This window comes from Branchiostoma lanceolatum, chromosome 2 (assembly GCF_035083965.1).
Source record: "Branchiostoma lanceolatum isolate klBraLanc5 chromosome 2, klBraLanc5.hap2, whole genome shotgun sequence".
NCBI classification, from domain to species: domain Eukaryota; kingdom Metazoa; phylum Chordata; class Leptocardii; order Amphioxiformes; family Branchiostomatidae; genus Branchiostoma; species Branchiostoma lanceolatum.
This window is the reverse complement of record NC_089723.1, coordinates 19,762,340-19,785,311: the sequence shown is the minus strand read 5'-3', so window position 1 is coordinate 19,785,311 and position 22,972 is coordinate 19,762,340. Positions and strand designations below refer to the sequence as shown.

Below are 22,972 nucleotides of genomic sequence, written 5' to 3'. Positions count from 1 at the left end.
AGCAGGTGGAATCTTCTCTTTTCATATTAAGGAGTACTCCCGACATGTTTAGCGCCAGCAGACCAGACCATCTCCTGGCCACAGCTGGGCTGGCAGTGGTTTGTAATGCGCTCATGTTACAGGTAATTATATAGCGCTGCAAGACATGTTACGTATCCGTACTTTGTTTATCTTTCAGTTAAATAAATAACTATAACAGGTTTGAGTTTATTCTGATCCACAATGAGCTTAACCATTTACATTCTAGATTTCCTTCCTGTGGTCTTTATCAACATACATAGCTGCACAAAACAACATGACGCACAGGAAAATAACATTTGTGAATATACATGTACAGAAAATTCAAAAGTGATGATGCATTTACTAGTAGATACATCCTAGGTTTATTACGACGATATATATTCAAAACATTACATAAGTCATAACCTTGTCCTGCTCGGCGTGAGAAGTCATTTATTTCACTTGGACATAAATCTCTTTTAAAAATGCCATAATCTGTGACCAATATCGCGGCAATATGCTTATGTATAAGCGCAGTCGAATATGTTACCTACGTTCAGTGTTGTTGTTTTTTGTGTTCAAGTTGGTCGGCCCCTGGCTTCTGTGGTTCTTTTTCCGTAAACGGTTCTCCAGTTTGTCCCTCTCCAAGCAACTGTGGCTGAAAAAGCTGTGAGTACACATCTGTTCTGCGACGTACTTCCATCGGTCATTCTCACTTTTACTTTTAGGCCGAATGTGGCTGCATAGTTAAAGCGATCATCTGTCTAAGCCTAAGATGAGAATCTTGCAATTGTGAATGCATTTTTTTTTTTATTCAATGATGTCTACAGACGAGACTAAAATGTTGACATACCGTAGCTAAGTCGTCATCAGTACACTCGCTCGCTAAAAACCACCAGATCAGATATTATCATGAAAGCTATATGAAGTTACAAAACATCTACTATTATTTCCTACAAATACCAGGACCATGAGCATAATGTCGTCAGCCGTTGTCGGCACCACTGCAGTGATAACGTATCTGTCCGAGGAACAACTGGATCCAAAACATCTTAGGTAGGTCGACTACACAACTTGCGTTCGAATTCGATCTCTGTGTGATTTCAAACTCTAACATTTTCTTTCTTTCTGCTCTAACGTAATATCTTCCCATATTTTCTACCAACATTCAAGCCGCATGGATGCTTTTTTTACATAACAGTGGTATTGAATTTATCATAATTTGAACAATTATCGGCTATTTTTCCTGAAGACATGACATTCCAGCTGTCAGCTTCAACTGTGCCTTCATGCTGGGTCACACAGTGGCAGGTCAGTTTTTTCATGTTCTCTTTATTGTTTATCGGTCTATAGTATATATTTCTATTGTAATAGCGTTAAATATCAAATATTAAAGATCAGCAGATCCAGGGACCATTTCCGTCATGATGGTTTAGGTCCCATTTTCATGTATTGAATAATAACTAAATGTGTAATCAAATAAAGCGTCGCCCCGTTTCACACATGCTGCAGGCGCATGGTACAAGGTTCATCACCTATAGCAATTCTTCTGTGAACAACCTCTCCATCTCTAGATACCCTGGCTCACACGCTGCTCAGAACATCCACACTGACAAACTACTTCCAACTCATAGTGCATCACATCATCACCTTGCTAGCGTGTTCCGTCGGTACCGTGAGTAGGATGAGGCCTTTAGCTTTTCTTCGTTTCTTTTTTGTTTTTCATCTTTGAAAAATCGTATTGATCCCTCTTTTTTCAAAGAGAGTTTATGTGAATTCGAACTTCATTTGTAGTAATGAATCTCCATATTGGGGACAGTACATCACATGTTAACGCTACTACAGAATGTCTTTCACGTTTATGAAAATTTTGTTACATATTACGGCAAACGAATGTGTGAGGAAATCTTGATAGCCTGAGGTTCCTTTTCTTATAATTCTTGATATGGATGGTTTTGTTTAGTGCGTCAGAACTTTGCAGAAAGTGTTATAAAACTCGCTTGACAACATTTCAGTTCTCCGGTTCTCCGCCATACTACGTCAACATCGGTTTGATGATGGAAGTGTCAACTGTGTTCTACTGCTCAGGGTAGGGACGCGTGTTGTTACTTTGCAGACTTGATTATTGAAATACCTTTTATCGGCGAATGTCCCTAAATCGATGTTGAAAGAAATAGATTATTCACGAGAATATGCAAAACCTCTACAAACGTTTGTAGGTCAGGAAAGCTATAGAAAATCATCTGAAACCATCCAACACACTCATCTTTAAAAACCTGGGGCTTTTCCTTTTCCACAGCTTTTTAATATGACTTAGAGAAGTCAAATCCCGCATTAGTAAAGTAGACTTAGAAGCTTATCATAGCTATAAAATAGAAACGTAGTTTAATCTTCATTGTCTGTTTCACTTGTACTTGTACACTATAGTTAATTGTTGTTCACTTGCAATTAGCCTAGGGGCATGAGTTTGCAATAAACTTGTTATGTTCAGAGAACCCCAATATCATTTATCGAGAAAGTCTGTGAACGAAATCATGATCTGCCGCTTCCCTTTCCCTATAGCATCATGGCGAAGGAGCTAGGCTATCCAAGATCATACTTGGTCATCTTTGTCTTCTTCTTGTTGACTTTCTTCTGTGTGAGGGTCATCCTTGGATTCTGCGTCTTCTGGTATGTGTTGGGAAATCCTTTTTCGCTTCTTTGTACCATCAACATATATATATTTTACAGCATGGAACATTGCGATCAGATGTAACCAAGAAAAGTGGACCTAAACTTGCGTCAGCCACGACGTCCTTTCTCTTTCTTCTTCGGTGGAACAAACAATCCGAAATCTATAAGTTGTTTTTTTTGTTGTTGATAATCGTTACTTTCATCACTGGCGATTGATTCCAGATAGAGCATATGATAAAATGCACTTGTGCCTAGGTGTGAAATACGTCAAGTTATAAAATCTATTTCTCAAGGAAAGAGAGTTTCTGACCTGGGACATTAATCAAAATTCACGGAGGATCTTTACAACTGGAACACTGTATGCGTACCCAGTCAACTTATGGAGGTCCTGCAAGTGCGCAACTCAGGTTTGCACCTTTGCGTTAAAAAAACGTTCTTTTTTGCGCTTACCGTGTAATCCGTTGTGATACTTACCCAAATAGTCGGCATAAAATAAGGTGTCCCTTTAACTTAATTGCAATTTGTAGCAGTCTCGCAGTTGAGTTTCTGGTTCCAATTAGAAGGCAACTGGGAAAGCCCGGTTCGATTCCGGGGAAGGTCACCTGGATGGAGCTGCATTTGTCGTACGGAAGGGACGTAAAAGCCTGTGACGGAGGAGGTGCCATCGAGCACGTTAAAAGATACTACAACAGCCTCATTGCTCAGATGGATACCTATTGTCTGTACTTGTGTTACAGGTATCACCTGATACCACTGCTGCGGACCCCACAGTTCTACCAGCTGGGTGTGCCCGTACTGTTCGCGCTCCTCGGCTGCTTCCCCGCCTTCCAGCTACTGAACCTGGTCTGGTTCCCCATGGCGTGCAGGCGCCTTATACAGGAATACAGAGTCATCAACACGTCTCAATCAACCTCGACAGAGAACAAAGTAGAATGATAGCTGGGAGTCTAATAGTATGGTTGATACAAATATTCACAAAGAAATAGTTGGGGCACTGCATAATCAGGACGTAGACACTAAGGGCGATGAAGTAATATTAGAAGGGAGACCTTATGTCTAAATGCAGTGTGATTAGCATGTGAAACTGACAAACAAAACACGCAGTCCACAACTACCCTCTACCTGATTGGTGTAGAAAATTTTAGAAACAGGTCGGTTTGCTGAGTTCCCATAATGCAATTGCTGGAACCCGGATGTCGGTATTAGGTTAGTTTGGTTAGAGAGTAAAATTAGCGTTTGGAACAGTCCGTCGTTTTGGTGCACATGTAATCTATAATCTACAGCCACAAATTAAACATTTTTGAAGTAAACAAACTCGCCCATTTTGCAAATTACAGATGATACAGGTCTGTTCAACCTTCGTAAGTGTTGCCACAATTGAATATACCTCATCACACGCAAGTCGTACGTGCACAGCTACTCGCACAGGTAATTGGTCATGTATCGTTTAACATTTATACGAGTATTTACGATGTACATTCATTACACTGTGCACAGTTACCTTGATGCGCCTTGTCATTCATATATTCATTGATGCTAGGGGCAAATTTCCAAACCGGGGCCCGGCCGGGCTGTTTACGGGAACGCAAAATAAAAGTGTTTATCAAGAAATATACCCAAATCATGCATATGACAATTTTTTTCTACGTATCAAGTTGTTTTTTTTTTTTTTTACATCATACTCTTTGATCCCGCAACCTGCCGGCCGGGCCCCGGTTTGAAAATGTGACCATACATGAAGCATTATAGTATCAATCACTGTTGCCTATCGACCATACAAATTATCAAACATTCGAGACAGCTTTTTTCGTTTATCTTTTATTCAAGGTTCACATAAGGTCTATTAGAATTGTAGCGAGCCTGAACTCAGAATATCGTGTGGGACTACTCGCCTGTAGCTTCGCAACAAAGAGGTGTGCTGAAGCTTACAGCGGCAGCGGCGGCGCGCGTTTCCGTCTCGTAAACGGTCGCTGCCATTTGAAACGGTCGCTGCCATTTGAAACGGGCAATGCCATTTGAAACGGTCGATGCCATTTGACATGGCCGTTGGCATTGCTATATCTGAGCGTATCTTGATGGGGGGGGGGGGGGGGGCAAAACGCATAAAAAGCAACTGTACATCTAAATGACAAATATCCTTTTTTTGTTTCAAAATTAGTGAACAAAGAGAGTGCACCAGCTCCAGTTCGAGCCCGGGTAAAAAGTCTAAAACTAAACCCTAATCCTTTTCGCCACGAAACAACCCGGTGTTTAAGTGTACCATTCTGCGGTATGGCATCGACCGTTTTACGTGGCGGAAATCAGCGGCGGCGGCGGCGGCTTTCCAGCCACAAGTTCTTAACAATGTTGAGAAACGTGTAAAACCTACTACCTACTGTTGTAACGTATTTACACCTGTATATCAGTCATCTAACCATTAGTCTAAACACCATTAACACTGTCTTCTGCTACATGCAAACAAAGAGGTTATAGCTTGGGTGGAGATATTGAAGCACAGTATTTCTCTCCTATATCGTCAAAGTGAGCAATATGCTTGTGTGAAGCTTCGCGACACTGACTGTCTTAACGCCGTTGCTTAATATGTTGCTTTTCTTTCCCAACAATCTTAATGGACCACAAGTGTTTACTCCTTACCAAATTTCCCACCCACTCTCCAAACCCCCACCCACCCCATACCGTATTCAGTGCCAGCATACCCCCACCATTTGAAGAAAATGATATGCGTGTCAACCACATTCTTTTCCAAATCAATCATAAAATAGAATAAATCATACATTCGAAGTCACGGTCTTATGTCATGTAAACCTGGGTACCTCTCTCCGTTGTTACCGCTGGCTTAATCTTTTCACTTGCGCATTGTTCCTTCGTAATGGTTAGGTTCCAATTAGAAATGGGGCCCCGCCGTTAAGCTGTTGCAGGTCTATTTTCGGACCAGGTCGGGACCCCAAATCACCTTAACAAGGACTTAAAATCAAAGCGGGACCCGGTAACACATACACGCGGGTGAGCTATGGCTAATCGTATGACAACGGGAGGTACCCCCTGGTAAACGCGTAGTCCACCGGGAAAAATCTGTGGCTTTAGGGCCTGGCCGGGACTACACCACCTACGGGCACCGGCGCAATTAGGACCTAAGCATCAGCAAGGGAAAATATTGAGATAGCTGTAACAACAGAGGGTGGTACCCGGCCTAGCGTCATGTTTGGTCAGATTTTTGCTCACCAGGTAGACATTGATGTCGTATCGACTCGTAAGACAGTTTTGGAGCAAAACTATTGCACAGGCAATTAAGCATGGTTTTCTCTACAGACGGTGCAAAGGGTATCCAGATATTAACATATCTACTATATTGATATCGATATGATATGAAATCAACATCAACAGAGAATCAGTCGGTTATAATATGCAAAACGTTTATAGCAACTGTTGCACAAAACGGACAATAGTTGTAGTTTCATTTTTTTTTAAATCTTGATCTGTCCATGTAGACTTTACATGCCACTACCACCCGTATACCTGTTATCATATCACTGGGGAACTGCTAGCAGAGGTATATGGTGTGTATGTGAGAGACCAAGGGTGTTGAATTGCAGAAGATGCAGTGGTCTTTCCACATGGACATTTGTCGTACATACAAAATTGATGTCTATTATTTTTCATTGTCCGAATCTCGCATACATTGTCTCAATTTCTGGATTTTTACCTCCTGGGTCCCTACCGTCATCAAGTGTCCGCGTTGGGATCACAAATAAGATGTGAAACAATTCATTCCTTATCCTGTCAGGTGGAAGAGCTACTGCTTCTTCCACGTGCACTATGCATCAAGCAATGCCTCAAAAGTCATTTGAATAGCGCTAATATAAATGTTGCAAACGCTGTAGTCTAGATGACTAAAACCCCTGGACATCAGTAGAGATATGAATCACGCCGGGGTTCAATTGTCACATTTAACACGACTTGACCTATCGTTTTCAAATCTTGGTAGAGGGAATATCTGTCCAGTGGATGACATGGTTAGCCTATGCGAAGACTACGATGTCAACGCTCATAACTTTCGGAAAAATGTAGTTTCCCAACTTTTCTAACTCCTTATTAACTTCTACCTCATTGTAAAATAAAGAAAACGGTAGTCATAATTGCACAGTTTCCCAACTTTTCTAACTCCTCGTAAAGTCTCTATCAAGCACACAAGGTTGGTTAATTAGTCAGTCCTTAGGAGTCACTTTTCTTTTTCGCATTTCATGCATAACGTACTTATATCATTACTCTACAGCATAATTTCCCTTTTTGGTGAAGAGAATTCAATGCATGATGGGAGTGCCTAACAATGTTTCCTTCTAATTTGAACCTCGCCTCAAAGGACAACAGAATTATGACGAAACCGGTTGGCAAGTGTAATCACAGAAATAGTCAACGAGAGGGCCAGAAACTATTACCTAAGAACATTTTCTTTTTTAACTTTTTTTTTTACAAAAACACTTAGAGTATCGTGAACTAAAACGTTCATGCCCACAGCTGAAAGGTAGTACGGGGGACTCTGAATAAGTACAAAACATGTTGACCACTACCTACAACCTTGTGTAGCCCCTCCCTGATAAATGAAAAAAACACAGCCTGATTTATAACAACCGTTCGCAGGAAGAAGACCCATACGTCGGTAGATCTCTCATGCTGCTACGAGGCATCTCCTAGTTTCTGTGGGCTGTCTACAACCCAGCTACATTACACATTATCTAAGTCAAAACAGGCATAATGCACTGCAAGGTTAGCATAATACCGCATTAATTTGACAGGGGGCGCTTTGAGCGTAGCCTCCTTCCTAGGGTTTACAAGCTTCTAAAAGAGCTGCGTTCCGCATGCGCGAATCGTCGGAGCAACGGTACGTATAATCGTACAATGATGAACATACGTGATAATATCTACAGAGAAATCATTGGTCCGTCTAACATCCTATCATATGCCCTGAAGAAGTGTTGTTACTGGTGCAGAGTTCAACGCAACGGTGAGTAACGTTGGGTGTCGTCCCGCGGAGAGTTGATTGGCACTTTGTTGTGATGATAGTGGCCCTCAGAGTTTGGTGTCCGACAGGACACAGTTCGGCTGCTGCAGCGCAAAGCCGTCCTGATTGTTCCGCGCCACGATTTTTAACGACCCGTTTTCTATACATCTGAGGAATTTCAACATCTCGTGTGTGACTCGGATCTCTTCGGTATCCTCCGACACGGTCGCAGGCATCCTGTTGGCGGGTTCCTCCTCCTGGGGATAGAACGGTGGGGTTAACGCACTGGTCACTGTTAACACACGGGGGGTGGCTGCTGGGGATAGAGCGGTAGGGTTGAAGCACTGGTCACTGTTAACACACGGGGTGGGGGCTCCTGGGGATAGAGCGGTGGGGTTAAAGCACTGGTCACTGTTAACACACGGAGAGGGAGCTCCTGTGGATAGAGCAGGGGAGGGGGATACACCGATCACTAGAAAAACATAAGGGAGGAAGGGATACGCAAGTCGCTGGAAACGCACGGGGAGGGACGTTGTCTTTGTCTGAAACAAAAACGTAACATAAAAAGCCCGAAATGGAAGGGAGCTCTCACATCTCTACAAAAAATGGCAACTTGAAAGCTCCTACTTGCCAAAACATCAGTTAAAACCATTAATTCTGAATAATACATGTATGTACTCGGAACTTAAAGAAAGGTGCTCTTGACTAAGTGGAAGCCGCCATTTTTGTGGTTCTTGTGAAAGACAGAGAGAGCGCGGGGGAAGACAGAGGGGAGAGTTAGAGACAGACATAGCGGTGAGAAAGCAAAGACAGCTAGGAGTCGTGTAGTCAGTCAGAACAGTTACGACGAAACAGACGCACACAGAGGACAGGAGCGCTAGCCATGCGGGAAACTGAAAGTGGGCGGAGCCAGAGATAGATGGACCATCTTTGATGAGGTTTCATCGCCAGAAATCAAAAGCATCATGAATCGACGGACTCCTACATCCAAAGACCACCAGCGACAGTAGGCGCTAGGCAGACACTTTTATCAAGAGTCTACGTCTTTTTGACGTTGAGGAAATAGAAAAATAGGTGTCTTCGTAACTATAGGCATGCCTCAGGTAGTTCACCTATCTCTGGCAGAGTTTTGGTTGGCCTTTTATGTGCAGATGGAGTGGGACTTTACACGTCATGTTTATCTCACGCAAAACACACCCAGTTTCTGTCCATTTCGTTCATCTTTCGTCTGCAGACACATCCAATGGTCATAAGCTGTTTCGGGTACAATGTTTTTGTCGGAGATATCGCACGATGGCGCTCTTTAACGAGACGGTAGGTAAGAGTGCCATCATGCGGCTATCACGACAACGACAACCATATCCATCTTGCATCGCATGCCCACCTGTGTCTCACAAAAACGGCCCCGCCAACACTGAAATAGTTCCCGCAAGACGAAGCGATTTTGTCTGAGCTGGGGAAATACAAGGAGACAAGTAACATGACAGATACGGGTCTCAGTTGTAGTAAAAAATACCTTACTAATTTACGTTGATTTGATGATATCCAATCAGTTGAAACGGTCAAAAGTGATGTGTTTAGGCCAATAGTGTGTTGTGCTCGTGCGATGAATTACAAAACTAAACAAGAGTTCCACGACCTCATATCTCCATGAACAATTATATTCATGCAAATGACTTGCACATTTGCATAATATATGCTTGTTCATAAACACCTTTATCTAACTTACACATGTTGCAATATTGACAGTCCTATAATTTTCCAATTAGATGAATTATGGTGTTTTGCATTAATTATGCAAATTTGGAATCTTTTTGCATAATTGGTATCTGTTGATGCTCCACTTTCCATAAACTACATATGTTACATGTATTTGAGTCTGATAATGGAAAACACTGCAAATGTAGATTTTCATCATTAGCTATGCAAATTAAGTCACAATTAGCATAATTTGCACCTCATTATGTATATCTCAATCTAAGCTACCTGCCTACTAAGTATCATATTGACAGTCCTATAACTTTCCAATTAGATGAGATATGGTGTTGTGCATTGATTATGCAAATAAGGAATGTATTTGCATAATTGGTATCAGTTGATAATACACTTTCCATAAACTACATACATTACATGTATTTGAGTCTGATAATGGAAACACTGCGAATATGGATTTTCCTCATTAGTTATGCAAATTAAGTCCTAATTAACATAATGTGCACTTCATTATGTACATCTCTGTCTAAGCTACCTGTATACTAAATATCATGGAAATCCATCTTTCCTTTGCTGAGTTATTCTCCTTAGAAGATTTTCAAGATAACGCCCCTGCAGTTCCAGAGCAAGCTGCTAGGGGGCCTAAACCAACACCAAGTCTTTATTACACCACAAGCTATCTGCTACAAAAAAAATCAAGACCATAGCATGTCCAGGTCAAGAGACACAAAATGGAATTTCTGCTGAAGTACCAAGGTACCATACCAGGGGGCCCAAAATCGACCTTGAATTTCGGCTTTACAACACCTGCCCACATACCAAATATCATCGTAATCCATCAAGAGATTCTTGAGTTATGCTGACTGGAGTTGTCCGGAAACACAAACAAACAGACAGACAGACAAACAGCCACACAGACACACCCAAAACTATATCCCATTTTTTCATGGAGATAATAATTAGGAAATAATAAACGAAAAGAAATATGCATCCGCTCACATACTCACAAACAACCTTTTTGTAAAACCATGGTTAGTAACGGTCTATAACTGTCGTGTTCCCTCCACAAATAGTGATCCTTGTCCTTTTAATCAAAGTCAAACGTTACAAAGTCTCTTCCAAAGTACGACGCGTGTCAAAGGGCAACAGAAACTAATCTCCAAGCAGATTTATCGGTGGTAAGGCAGTATCAAAAGGGCCAACCTGTATACCATATTAAATTAAAAGCCTCCGGTGGCTTTTGATGCTGCCTTGCCTCCGATAGATCTACTTGGAGATTAACAGAAACAAGAATCAACTGTCTTTGCAGCGATCTTTATGTGTCACCTCACCAGTAAGGACAGAATGTTGAACCAATGTTGAATCTCTGTGGTTGAACCTTGAGATGAACGTCAGAAGACAAGGTTTTCATCTAGCGCCTGATACTTGTACGTATCCCGCTCTTTTGCCTCACCTGTTTTTCCTTAGGAAGTTTGGGTCTGCAGCAGCGGTGGTAGATGATCTCTGCCGCCGCAGTGATGAAGGATAGTCCCGCCCCGCCCAGAAGAACGTAGAACACTCCCAGGACGTTATCTATCCCCAGCGCCACGGCGTCCTTAGCTGCCGGAGAATGGTCGCTGACGCAGCCCTCCTTAGGCCACCACCTGTCTCTCAGCATCCCGATCCTCCCGGACTCCTGCATTTTTAGAATCCTGGAAGAAGTTGAAACATCACGTTGTTCTTGTGCTTATTCAGCCCTAAACCACCGAGAAAGCCACACACAAGGCGTCACAAGCGTGCAATCAAATATCCACACAAAGGCCGTGTATTACAGAAACCATTCTCCGGCAGGAAATGACGCCGTGGCGCTGGGGATAGACAATGTCCTGGGAGTGTGAACAGTTGGCTTGAGGTTGTCCACTACTATTTGCCTAAGAAGTTGAAACATCAGTTACATTCGTGAGAGAAAGCCTTGACCCACAACATCTATACTCATGATCAATTCTCCACCAAACGTCCCGATCCTTTTAAAAAGAGAGAGAAAACAACGCATATCTTAAAAAATGACAATGCCCATCCATGTATTGGGATTTCATCAAATAGACGAGTACTTGATGTGTAACTTATTTGTACTTCCTCGTACATGTCATGTCCACCCTTGTCATTAACGTGCAATCAAATATCCACACAAAGGCCGTGGATTACAGGATAACCGTATAGAAAGCGGTACCATCCGATCTTGTCATTTCATGGAGCAATTCCGGTCACGACTGGTTACACAGCATGTTCGTTTCACGGAGAAATCAAGTTTGGACACGATCGCATCAGATAAGATTCAGTCACGTATTGTAATTGAATACTCTCTTCGCTCACGACTTGGGTCGATCTAAAGTAATGCCGGCCCTTTTATCGACCGCTTTCTAGTTACACGCCTGGCTTCCCACCGGAAACGTACACGGTGACAGTCACACCTCCGCGGTATCTATTATGCTTCTATATTGCCGAAAGTTGATGCATCACTTCTCTGCAGCTACTGTGCGTTATTGGAATGGAAAGAACTTGGACTTCATAAGTGATTCCTCATGTCAGCCATTGTGCCTATCACGTAAATCAGAGATGTAAGCTTTAGTCATTGCCCACTCAATCCCTTACCCAACCATTATTCATCCTCGCGCCAAGTAGTCCACTCATTAGCCCACTCACCCACCCACTCACTCAACCTTCTCCCACACTCACACATAACTCACTGGCACAACCATCTACAATAAATGCTATAAAGGAATGTGGAGACTACGGTCGAGCTTTGGATTATGACAAAATGTGTACCAACCAACAAATACTCAATCGTCACGATCCAAAATAAGCCTTGGCGGATTCGGTGTGTCAGCATTTCACTGACTTCCATAGGGTTGTGGTTGATGGCGGCTTGTGATTTAAACGCGGAATCTATCTGATTCCTTTATTCAGAGAGAAGCAGGACGATATATAGGACACAAATGTCAGTTGTGAAGACGTTCTTCTTAAGGTACCACCGTTATCGTTGTGACAAAGCTGATGTTTCAAGTGATGTTTCAAGACATTTCAGACTACGTATGTACACTTCATGAAAGACCTCTCCTGATTCGCTATCATCCATGCATCCCTCGTCACTTGCCCAGCACCCCCCCCCTTCCTAGTGACGATCGACAAACTCCACTTGTTGAACGCACGTCACAACTCGGAACATACGATACTACACACACTGGCACTTGAACAGCCGTTACTTCCTAAGCCATTTCCGAGGATAGAGATAGAGAGACGGTTCCTTGCTGCAGGCAGATCTTTCCGGTGAACGCGCACGTCTAATGAAGACAAATGACAGACGAGAGCGTGGCGCACCCATGTTTACACCACAGAAATCCAACACGTCTAGATATAGCCGGAAATATATGGCTACTGGAACGGAACCCACAGGTGGAGGCATTAAGTGTAGAGTATAAGGATCTAATAGACAGAGGCCAGGCTTTAAGTGCGGAATAAGGATCCTGTTGGTAAAGGGCGACCAGGCATTAAGTGTACAGTACGAATTCTGAAGATAGGGGCCAAGAATAATGTGGGCAGGTGCAGTGTAAAGGTAAACTACTTTAGTACGCGACATGATTACCAAGAAGAGGAGCTACGAGATGGTTGCAAATACTAAAACATATGTTGTTCTATACGACGTGGAACTCAAAGATGTGGTAAGCCATAAACCGACAGTAAAATAATGTGTGATTCTTTTTCTGGTTGATTTTAACATATCTTCAAACACCTTGAAATTGTTTTGAATTCAACGAGAAGATCTCTTAATGTGTGTTTTACATATAGTAGCCATTTCTCACGTGACCTTCAATATCACTTGCCTGGTAAAGGAAAATAGCTCCACAAATCAATCTATGACGTGGTCTTCTGAGTGTTGCTTTCTTTTACGGTTCTTCCCACTGGCTATAGCCGTGTTGGTATCGTGCAAAATTTGATACATCGACCCACAAAAAAAGGCTCCTCCATGAAAGGAGGAGGATATTCCGGGATGTCCTGGACAGCTCCAAGAAGGCAGAAAGATGGTGATTGCAGCGTCATTTGCATAAGGCGGGTTGAATTTCACTTGCCTTTACAGTTTGAAAACTATGGTAAGAGAAGATAACAACATTTAATGATATAACACGACCAGATAACCTATAGCTTACATATTAACCATTTAAAATGTATATAAACAATGGACCCCATGTAATGCTGTACCTGTGTCTTTTCTGCTACATGTCCATAGGTGTTTTGTCTTGACTTGTGTTGGGCGGCATTTTTTTGGGTGCATTTTCTCTGTGTTTCCGTGAACTTCATGCCTCCGGCCACTGAACTCTATGATAGATAGACAAGCTCGACATGTGCGGGGCTGATTGCACCCAATAGCCCACCATTTCTGGCCGTCATACACATTTGTGGTAACCTTTGTATAAATCAACCGGTGGAGTGTATCCCGCGAGGCATTGATAAGCAGCGGTAGGAAATGACTGAAACATTTCGGTCATTTTTTAATCTAGTGAAATGTGCTCGTTCACAGGCAAGAACTTGACAGGACAAATGAATGTGTAGATATGCACTCCCGCCTGGCGCCACAGCACCCACGGTACAACCACAAACTGATTGCTTTGTTCGAGGATAAAAGCATATCTTTCTACAGGGGGAGTTTGAATACGTTAAGACAGTGGCAAGACAAATCATCATGACACCATGACTTTGTCAGTAAGGTCGTTCACGTTTCTACAATCAACAGTCTAATGGTGTGTATCGCGTTGGTACACTGACTGATAGCCGGTTTACTGCTGTTATCCTCTGTACATACTCCAGAGGGTAGGCTGATCTTGACAAGGTAGGAGGACGATTCATCATGCCAGGTTCTAAAGTACATTGGTGCTTAACCAACGTTTCTTCTCTCCCAAATGACACGGGCAAGGGCATGCCGGCAAGGACTTTGTGGCGCTGCGCTAGAGTTTTGTTAACTTTCATCAAAGTCACAAGGCATCAGAACATCAACAATTAACTTAAGATAACTTCAAATCAGACAAAGACAAATGCACTGATTCTTGATGAAACGGTTCTGCTATATAGTGCTGGGTGTTTCTTTGGAAAATAACTTTTGCGTGCATGTAGGACTATGACCTATGATAACTCGCTTATTGGATTACAAATTCATGTATTTGTACTTCGCAAACGATGGGCTGAAATGCACCTTTGGGGAAAGTATTTCTTCAATCTGTCTGATTGCCAGTGGCATACTGGGCTTTCTAGCAACTACACGTGTAGCGTATGTAATGTACAGAATTTTCAAATTTCAAAATGTAGCAAACACTAAGACAAAGCGAACGTTCAGTCATACTTCCCTAAAGAAAGATCCAGGGAAAAATGCGTGCTGGCTGGGCAAATCTATGGTGCGTAGTTCGAAGATTAAATGATTATTCTGGTCTCTTCGGGATGTCTGCTGACTAATGAAATCCTGAGGCAGAATGAGGTCATCGTCCTCACCAGGTGCAGGCTTGAAATACTGTTGTCGTGACGTCATTTCATGGCTGCTGTTTCATTGCAGCTTATAATTAAAAGCGCAAGGTGACTAGAAAGCAATGAGACCGGACATGGTGTCTGGGAAGTGCTGAAAATTACTGCAGCTGCTAAATCGTACAACGAACCAACATTTAGGCTGCGTCATTATCAACCAAAGACATTGCATCAAGGGGTTTATACATAGCATTAAAACCAGAATGTACTGTGGTAAAGTTGTGACTAGTTTCCAGAAATCTTAATATCCCATGCTTGCCCCAAACTTCAGGAAACCACAACGTGTGATATTTGATTTCCATTCACCGAAGACTTTCTGCCGTCCCTGTTACCCTTTGAAACGGTTTAAATGATTCCTCGGGCGTTCAGTTAAAGCTGTGGGAACGAATTCCCGCCTGGTAAATACCTTGGCAAAGACGAAATGAGGGTGCTGCACATGTTGTGTTGCACATATCCAGTAGATAATGGCTAGCAAAACAACTGTGTGCTTCTCTGTGTAAAACACACAGAGGGAGACAAATGTGTCTTCATTAACTACACCAAACCAGCTTGGGACACATGCTATGCGTGATGGATATCCAGGATCACTGCGATTTACACAAGATAAGCTGATGTAAAAAGTCCTAGGACGTTCATACATCATCCACGTATTCTCCACACTGTCAGATTAAATTTAATCTAGATTAAATCAACAAAGCAGACTGTGACAGAGGTTAGATACATGTACGAGATCTGTACTAACATGTACACTGTCATCCATATACACTACTATGTCGGCCTTACCAAAAGAAATTAAGTCTACTTTTTGAATTTTGCACATCTGCTTTTATGACTTTTAGACCACAAAAAAGCGTGCAGAATACCAAATAGTATGACTGTGTGTAGTCATGACCAAGTTTCTATGGGTCGGAGCACATGTTGTCTGCAACTCTCCTGATAAGAAACAGTTAGTGGGGAAATGGTAAGGTTTACTGTCGAGAGACTGCTTTGATGAGGTCACATACTGAAACGTTCAGGATTTACTTACTGAACAGAGAGCTTGTCTAACAAGTGTCCGTCGCGCTGTGTGGCTATGCCGTACCCACGGTACAGGAAGGGCTTTCCCACCAACATCAGCTCACAGTTCTCGTCGTTCGCCACCAGGTACTCTAGGATCGGCTCGTCGTCCATGAACACGTAGTTCCCATCGCGAACCTTCTCGATCCCCTCATTTAGGCTAGACGCAAAGTTGTTTGGGTCGGCGCTCATACTGTGCCACATGCGCTCGAACACACTACCGGTGCCTGTAGAGACATGGGGAATAAAGATTGATGGATGGCAGAATGGCATCACAACAGTGTGGACTTGTTTGGCCATAAGGCATCCCCCTAGAATTACCATAGCAGATAATCACATCTTTCATCTGCAAAGGTCATTCACCTATAATTGCTCCTCAGAGATCAACCATTTACCAACAGATGCGGGGATTCCCTTATTTATGGCGGGGCGCTGACAGCTTATCGTGAATTGACACCTGAAACGACCGGGTTGACCTGGAAAACGCAATCGGCAAACAAGAGGGGAAAACTAATGTAAAATTTAGTGGTTGTAAAATGATTTGCAGGATAGGACGATCTAATCAGTAATGAACTGGTAATATGGATTAATTTGTGAGCAAAAGTATGTTTTCAAAGGTCAGAAAATATAACTAGGAGAATAATGCCCCATCTCTAGGTCTTCGATATCATGTATATAATAAAACGCCTCCCTCCCCATGCCTTAGCCATGCCGGCTGGTGTGGAGAAAATGTTTAATGTCGCCATTTTGTCGCCGATTTGCGGTAATGTGGGGAATGACGCGTCTAGATGTACAATATGTGTAGTCAATGATCGTCTAGATTTGACATTCACGCCCTCAACGCCCACCATCTGCCTGTGGTAACGAGGCTGCCCACACATCCCAGATGTGCCGTGTAGACAACACGCATCGGGCGTCATGGCATTTGGCATTTTGCGCACGAGATTCTACACTTCACACCTTCACAAGATTGCAAAGAAAAACGCACTTCTGATAACGCTTAAAGCCCTGTCTTCATCCTTACGTCTTATCCCTCCGTTGCCCAAAAGAGACAGATTCGTCAAGCTGCATTCAGGAGCGCTAGCGTCCTGAAAACTGACAACTCACGAAAATGAATCTAGAATGGAGAACGATTTCGAAGGAGTTTGCCAATTCCATTTACTTCTGAACAAAACGAACTGCATTATCTTCTTCCTCTTTGTTATTCCGGTCTCAGAAGACCATTAGTGGTGCGCAAACACACAGGCAACTGATTTACAGATATTTGAATATAGTTCAGACACAGGAATGCTCATGCTGACTATGGTTATAAACATGAGTAGATGTGTGAGCATTTAAAGTTGTAATCAGCACCTCAGCGCGATTCACTCAGGCGCCGATAATATTTACTACCGGGGCTCCGGAGGGTCAAAACAATTTTGAAACCGGCGCCCTTGCTAACCCTACCGTTGATGGGATGAATCTACCAGAAATAGACGACGCCAGTGTACTTTTTCCTCCGCCTTTTTCACTATGCGGGGCTTGCGATGTTAAAAGAGCCTACAGTTCGTAGGATTTGGTGGTGATGGAGGATTGGGAGCAACACTTCTGCCCTTAATACCGGGGGATTTGTGGACTTCCAACTCAAGACTGATGGTTCTGGAATATTACGAAGGCTGAATAATCGAATTTTTGTCTAGAAGGTATAGCGCTGTGATGAAAATGGTTACCTGTACGGTTACAGTACTTGTTTGTTAACTCCAAAAGTACTATTTCATTATTTCTTTCTTTGTCAAAATGGCACACAAAAACATTGTGAAGCACCAGGCAGCTAAAGATGTTGGCATTCTCATGCAAGAGGAAATCTTTTTTTTTATCAAAAATTACAATTGTATTATTTGGTAGGATCAGAATAACAGACATGTTTGAAGCAATTTATCAATCAGTCAAACAAAAAAAGACAAATTTGTCGAACGAAATGGGATTTACCGTCCTGTTCTCTGAAGAAGTTATACAGAAACACGTCTTTTTCCAGTCCGTAGGCTATTTCAGTTTGTTTGGCCAGGTCTTCCAAGGAGGCGATCGGGGAGCTGAGCCGTTTGACCGTGAGGAAGGCTGTGAGATTGGCGGTGTACGTGGAGACCACGATCAGGGCGAACAACCACCAGAAACCCGCTAAGATCCGGATGGGGAGCGACCTCGGGGCAGGCTCGCCACCTGCGGGAGAAAGGGGAAGAAAATGACAAGATGAATCAGTAACAACACGTTAAGAAACTTTGACATTGTTTTGGAAGATCTATCTTTATTGGTATGAATGGCAATATCAAAAACAAACAAAATCAGTCAAACGATACAGGTGAAATAGTGTAATTGGGGGAATAGTACGGGAATTAGGTCAGAAAATGAGTAATTTACATACAACTGTTACTACTGTTGTATCTTAAAGTTTGTCAAACATAAGAGGTAAACAAAGGAAAAGAATAACCTTGTATGACTCGTTATGGTCATGCATTTCAGCCATGACCTTTACCTCTTTACCTGGAGCGTGCGACAGGGTTGATGCAAGCCACGTTCACGTACTTTTGGTCAATAGATGTGTTGAAATGCATCAGGATGGACGTGATAATCAAGTGGTAGGTAGTCAACTGTAAATGGGTCTCATCGCTTTTCAGTAAAATGCAAACGAAGTTCTTATCAATTCTGATTTGTGATTAAAAAAGATATCAATACGTTATTTTTCCTTTGAGATGAATGAATTTGTCAAAAAGTCCCACGGATTTCAAGTTTCATATCAGACCTTACTTTCAGATTCTCTTCAATGTTGACCCTATATCACGGAATGATTCAAACATACTGAGAGGTAAACAACAGGTAGGCAGCATGACTTATGCATAATCATTGATGAATATTATGGACTGTAAACTACACAAAGGCTAGCCTGGCTTTACCTTTTCGCACCAGCGCACTGAACGTGAACCAGATACTGTTGGACAGCGTGAAGGCCTTGTCGCTGTCCCAACGGGGTTCCTTACTACTCCCACACCCGGGCCTGCAGGGAGGGGAGGGGGTCGGCCCTTGGGGAGCAGGATGGACCGGCTGATTGGCATCTTTCATGCCCATCTCCACCACCCTTGGCTGGCTGCCATCTTTTGATTCCCCATTGACAGATTCTACAAATCAACCAGAGGCTCGTAATAGAGGACGCCTGACTGGACGTACGTAGTAGTCTGTTAGGGTGCTATGGAACCTGGGGATGTTTGGTCTACTAATTGATAAAGAGCAAACAAGTGCTGCTTAGTATTAACGTCAAAACGTTTTGACATTACAGTTTTAACATATTTCATGCCAGCTGAAACAACTTAGAAGGCGATTTCTGATACCCATGCTTATTTTCATCTTTTATTTAGAGGAAATATCCTACATTTCAATCTCTGTTTTGTCACGAAAATCACAAGTACATCAATCATCAGGTAGGTTATGTCGTTAGTGAACGTTTACGTAGACAACGCCAGTCAGTCGTCCTCGACTAGTAGAAAGAATGATGGCACATCCCTGAACAATCAAATGCAGCCACAAATCAAATGCATAAATCATTGAAGAGATCGTAGATGTTTTTCGACAGCAGGAAAAAGTTCAAAGAGTTTGAATGGACAGTAGTAAACTGGTGATGCTAAAAAAGCAGTACTTGATGTGGAATCTTATGACAATGTAAAAAATATGTGACAGGTCAATATGTTACCCGTCGACATATTTCTTCGATGATATCATATCGGTGAATGCAACACTGGACTTGTCTGTCGCGTCACAAAATGAATTGCTTGTGTCTGTTGTCTCCATTGTCGTATTGTCATGAAAAGTGTATATACGGGAATGAAAAACCGAACAAAATATACATAACATGAAGTTCATACAATCTGAGGCTGCATTTACCATTGTTATTCAATTCAATTCTGTCCAATTTAAATGGAATGAAAGCAAGTGTCCGCATTGAGAAAGAGAAGGGGTATTCCTTGGTAGAGCCAGTTCTTAGGCTGACAGTAAACACAGCCTCTTATTGTGATATAAAATACAGATGTCATGTTATGACTATGGGGACACATTGAGGAACACCGACTGACAAGACGACACCAATGGAACGTGCTAGGATTAGAGATGAGGACGTGGTGGAAGGTGTGTACGAAATTTGCTAAATTTGCAATCATCAAAAACAAGATGTCGACTTTTCCGCATCCAACGGAATGTTTGTTAGTTTGTTTCTTTTACTTTTTCTATTTCAGGCGTCAACGTTTCGTTTGACGTGTGTTTTACAGCTGTTGATGTGCCACCATGCTGGTTGATTTATAGACCTAATGAACTGGCCGTACAAAGAAAACACCCCTGAAGCTTGCTAGTTTGCAAACAGTCCCTACAGCTTCCACAGCCGTGCGCATAAGGAATGATCGAGGGATAAGGATAGACGCCGTGGACTTGACAGCCTGAAACAGTTTCATCCTGCAGATTATGACCAGGAATGGGTTCTGCGCTTCTACTGTCAGTTCTAAGGCCAGCAAAGTGCGATGCGGGGGCCGCGTTGAAGAGGAATTAGCTTGTCTGATGGCTTGGTAATCCTTGGCGGTTACGGTTCACTGAATCCTCTTTGCTCTCACTATTAACAGCTGGCTACTGGACATCCGCGCCTAAACTTGTTGAAAGGAACTTGGTGGGAAGGATGTGTGTTGAAAAGGTTAATATTGTAGACCCACAGAGATGTTGTATTGAAAGTTCCTCACCTCGTTTGACCAGTGACCAATAGGCGAACCAGATGCTATTCCGCAATGTAAATGCGCGATCATTGTCAAATGGTTCTCCCACCCTCAGCATGTACCTGGAAGATTAGTTCACACTTAGTACAGCATATAGATTCAAATTTGTATCCATAGAAACTTGCTTCATCTTGTCCGTACCTGTATGGTAAATTGGTAATACAGTCTTCATACAGAGATAATGAAATGTAATCAATATCCAACAGAAATTGTAACGTGAAACAGACCATGTGTTGGTAGTAAAGTTCATCTGATTTTGTAAGATACATTGTAAAAAGATAATCTCAATAAACTCAACAAAAGCACTCATCGGAATTTTAGACTGATTCACCCATCCTTCTTCACCTACTGAACCAATCGCTCTGGCAATGAGAGTTTTATTCACGTGGTTTAATTCACGTGTGACGTCATCAATAAGTCAAAGGTTGTTGGAAGTCGATTTCGTCCCTCGTCCCAGTCGAAAATTCCGATGAATACTTTTGTTGAGAACAGTAAAAAAGGTACTTTATGTATGTTTATTTGTTTGACCCCACTAGAAAATAAGATATATAAATAATGTGAAAGATTGTTACCTTATCCTGCTGGTTACGTATAGCATGAATCCCACGCAAACGAGCGCCACCAGGATACAGATCCACACCACGATCTGGAAAGGCATGAGGAAGGCGAAGAGGTAGCGTCCCTCTGATGGGGGTTTCTTGATCAGGAGACCGGTTCCATACTCCATGAAGGGTTTGGTGAAATCTATGGCCCTCTCCCTGTCGGAGCTGATTGTCAGAGGAGCGAGCGCTAAGTCTGCTTTCTGTAAGAACGAAAGAGAAATCATTGTACTAAAACTGTAATATTCATCCAATTATGATACAAAAAGACTATGTTATCTATGGTCTGAGATCATATCGGCTTACATAGTTTATATGGCCTCCCTCTGTCAATATTGACTATGATAAAATTCTTATTCACATCAGCCCTATAGCTTCCGCTGTGACTAAACAAGAATCACAGTCTCTGACACATAGGACATAGGTAAGCTGCCTCAGGTCGTTAGATGTCCCCGTTCAAGGTTCAGGTTTGTTGCCAAATTTCAGGATAATTTCTCCACTATATCAGTCTTAGTAGATGCAACTGCATTATTGCATCAATATATCTTTGATAAGTTCAAGCAACATCAGGCTGATTATCGTGTTCATTACCTGATCGAAGAGCAGTGCATTGCCTCCAAATTATTCCTGTTGCTGAAAAGCCTCCTATTTATTTTCTAATCCCAAAAGGCGTCAGTCATTCTTATTGATTTGACATTTCATCGCGGCCTGGTATCGCGATATCTTTAAACTTTGATTTCTATGCAGATTACAAACGTGACTAACATAGACCCGAGATACAGCGCTCATACTGGGGCAGATTGGGCTGGTGTTCTTCATCATTCCAATCACGGAAGCCAAAAAAGCGATCTTTGAAAAAAAATCAAAATAACTCTGACTTACTTCTGTATCTTTATAGCCGGTATAACAACCCTTCGGCGTAACATACTAGCTTATTTTACTTGATTCCGATATATTGGATACATTGTAGCTTTACAAAGTTGATAAGACATTACATATGTTAAAGTACAAGTTGTACAGTAAAGTCAAGGACGATGTGTTGTGAGAGCGTGAGTGGCTTAGATATATTTAACTTTTCTCTCGCTCTCTCTCCCTCTCTCTCTCTCTCTCTCTCTCTCTTTCCCTATCTCTCGCTCTTATGATGATGACTGATCACCGCTCTCATCCAACATGATGCTAAACTGTTAACACTCTCGTCATTTAAATCCCCCCCCCCCCCCCCACACACACACACACACGCACACTTGCAGGTACAGACATCTATACCATCCGTATCCACGGCTATAGATAATTTCCCCAAATTCCACTTCCTTTCCTGGTTCGGTTAAGATTCCCAACAAGATCCAATCTTTCCTGGAGGGTGCACATCAGCATTCTATTGGGTGAAGAGACTGTTTCAGCTTTTTGTCCACTGGGAAATCACATTCAATGTTGGAACGGCCCAGAGGGGTAAGAAGCGCTGAGCACGTCGGGTGAAGATTGATTTTGGTGAGAATCTCCATCCGGTATATCCTCATTTTTTTGGTAAAGGTGCGTTCTTTCGCCACTAATGCACATTTCATGTCGTTGAAATGCAGTTGTCTCGACGTGAATTGTTCAGTAAC

General features: G+C 42.4%; 2 protein-coding genes across 7 annotated transcripts in view; one reads left to right on the top strand and one right to left on the bottom strand.

Moving 5' to 3' along the window:
• On the top strand, positions 1 to 4,469 carry LOC136427795 (ceramide synthase-like). 3 transcript variants are annotated; one of them, XM_066416967.1, is made up of 8 exons: positions 1 to 122; positions 584 to 669; positions 967 to 1,056; positions 1,253 to 1,311; positions 1,575 to 1,675; positions 2,016 to 2,089; positions 2,563 to 2,670; positions 2,967 to 3,091. In XM_066416967.1, the coding sequence occupies exons 1-8, from the start codon at positions 45 to 47 to the stop codon at positions 2,980 to 2,982; spliced, it is 612 nt and encodes a 203-aa protein (XP_066273064.1). In that variant the 5' UTR covers positions 1 to 44; the 3' UTR covers positions 2,983 to 3,091. The 3 variants fall into 3 exon arrangements, with proteins under 3 accessions (XP_066273064.1, XP_066273062.1, XP_066273063.1); XM_066416965.1 differs by lacking the exon at positions 2,967 to 3,091 and adding an exon at positions 3,411 to 4,469 and having other exon boundaries at positions 2 to 122; XM_066416966.1 differs by lacking the exons at positions 584 to 669; positions 2,967 to 3,091 and adding an exon at positions 3,411 to 4,469 and having other exon boundaries at positions 7 to 122.
• A 2,584-nt stretch (positions 4,470 to 7,053) lies between these two features.
• LOC136427793 (glutamate receptor ionotropic, kainate 3-like) overlaps positions 7,054 to 22,972 on the bottom strand; it is a 70,999-nt gene continuing 55,080 nt past the window's right edge. For 2 of the 4 annotated variants that reach the window (XM_066416961.1, XM_066416962.1), the window contains exons 5-12: positions 21,342 to 21,571; positions 20,737 to 20,831; positions 18,916 to 19,137; positions 17,957 to 18,184; positions 15,960 to 16,215; positions 10,839 to 11,076; positions 9,057 to 9,125; positions 7,054 to 7,929 (exon numbers count right to left, since the gene is read on the bottom strand). In XM_066416961.1, the coding sequence (XP_066273058.1) occupies positions 7,741 to 7,929; positions 9,057 to 9,125; positions 10,839 to 11,076; positions 15,960 to 16,215; positions 17,957 to 18,184; positions 18,916 to 19,137; positions 20,737 to 20,831; positions 21,342 to 21,571 (1,527 nt within the window). In that variant the 3' untranslated portion in view covers positions 7,054 to 7,740. The remainder of the gene's footprint in view (positions 7,930 to 9,056; positions 9,126 to 10,838; positions 11,077 to 15,959; positions 16,216 to 17,956; positions 18,185 to 18,915; positions 19,138 to 20,736; positions 20,832 to 21,341; positions 21,572 to 22,972) is intronic. The other 2 variants (XM_066416963.1, XM_066416964.1) reach the window with 2 other exon arrangements.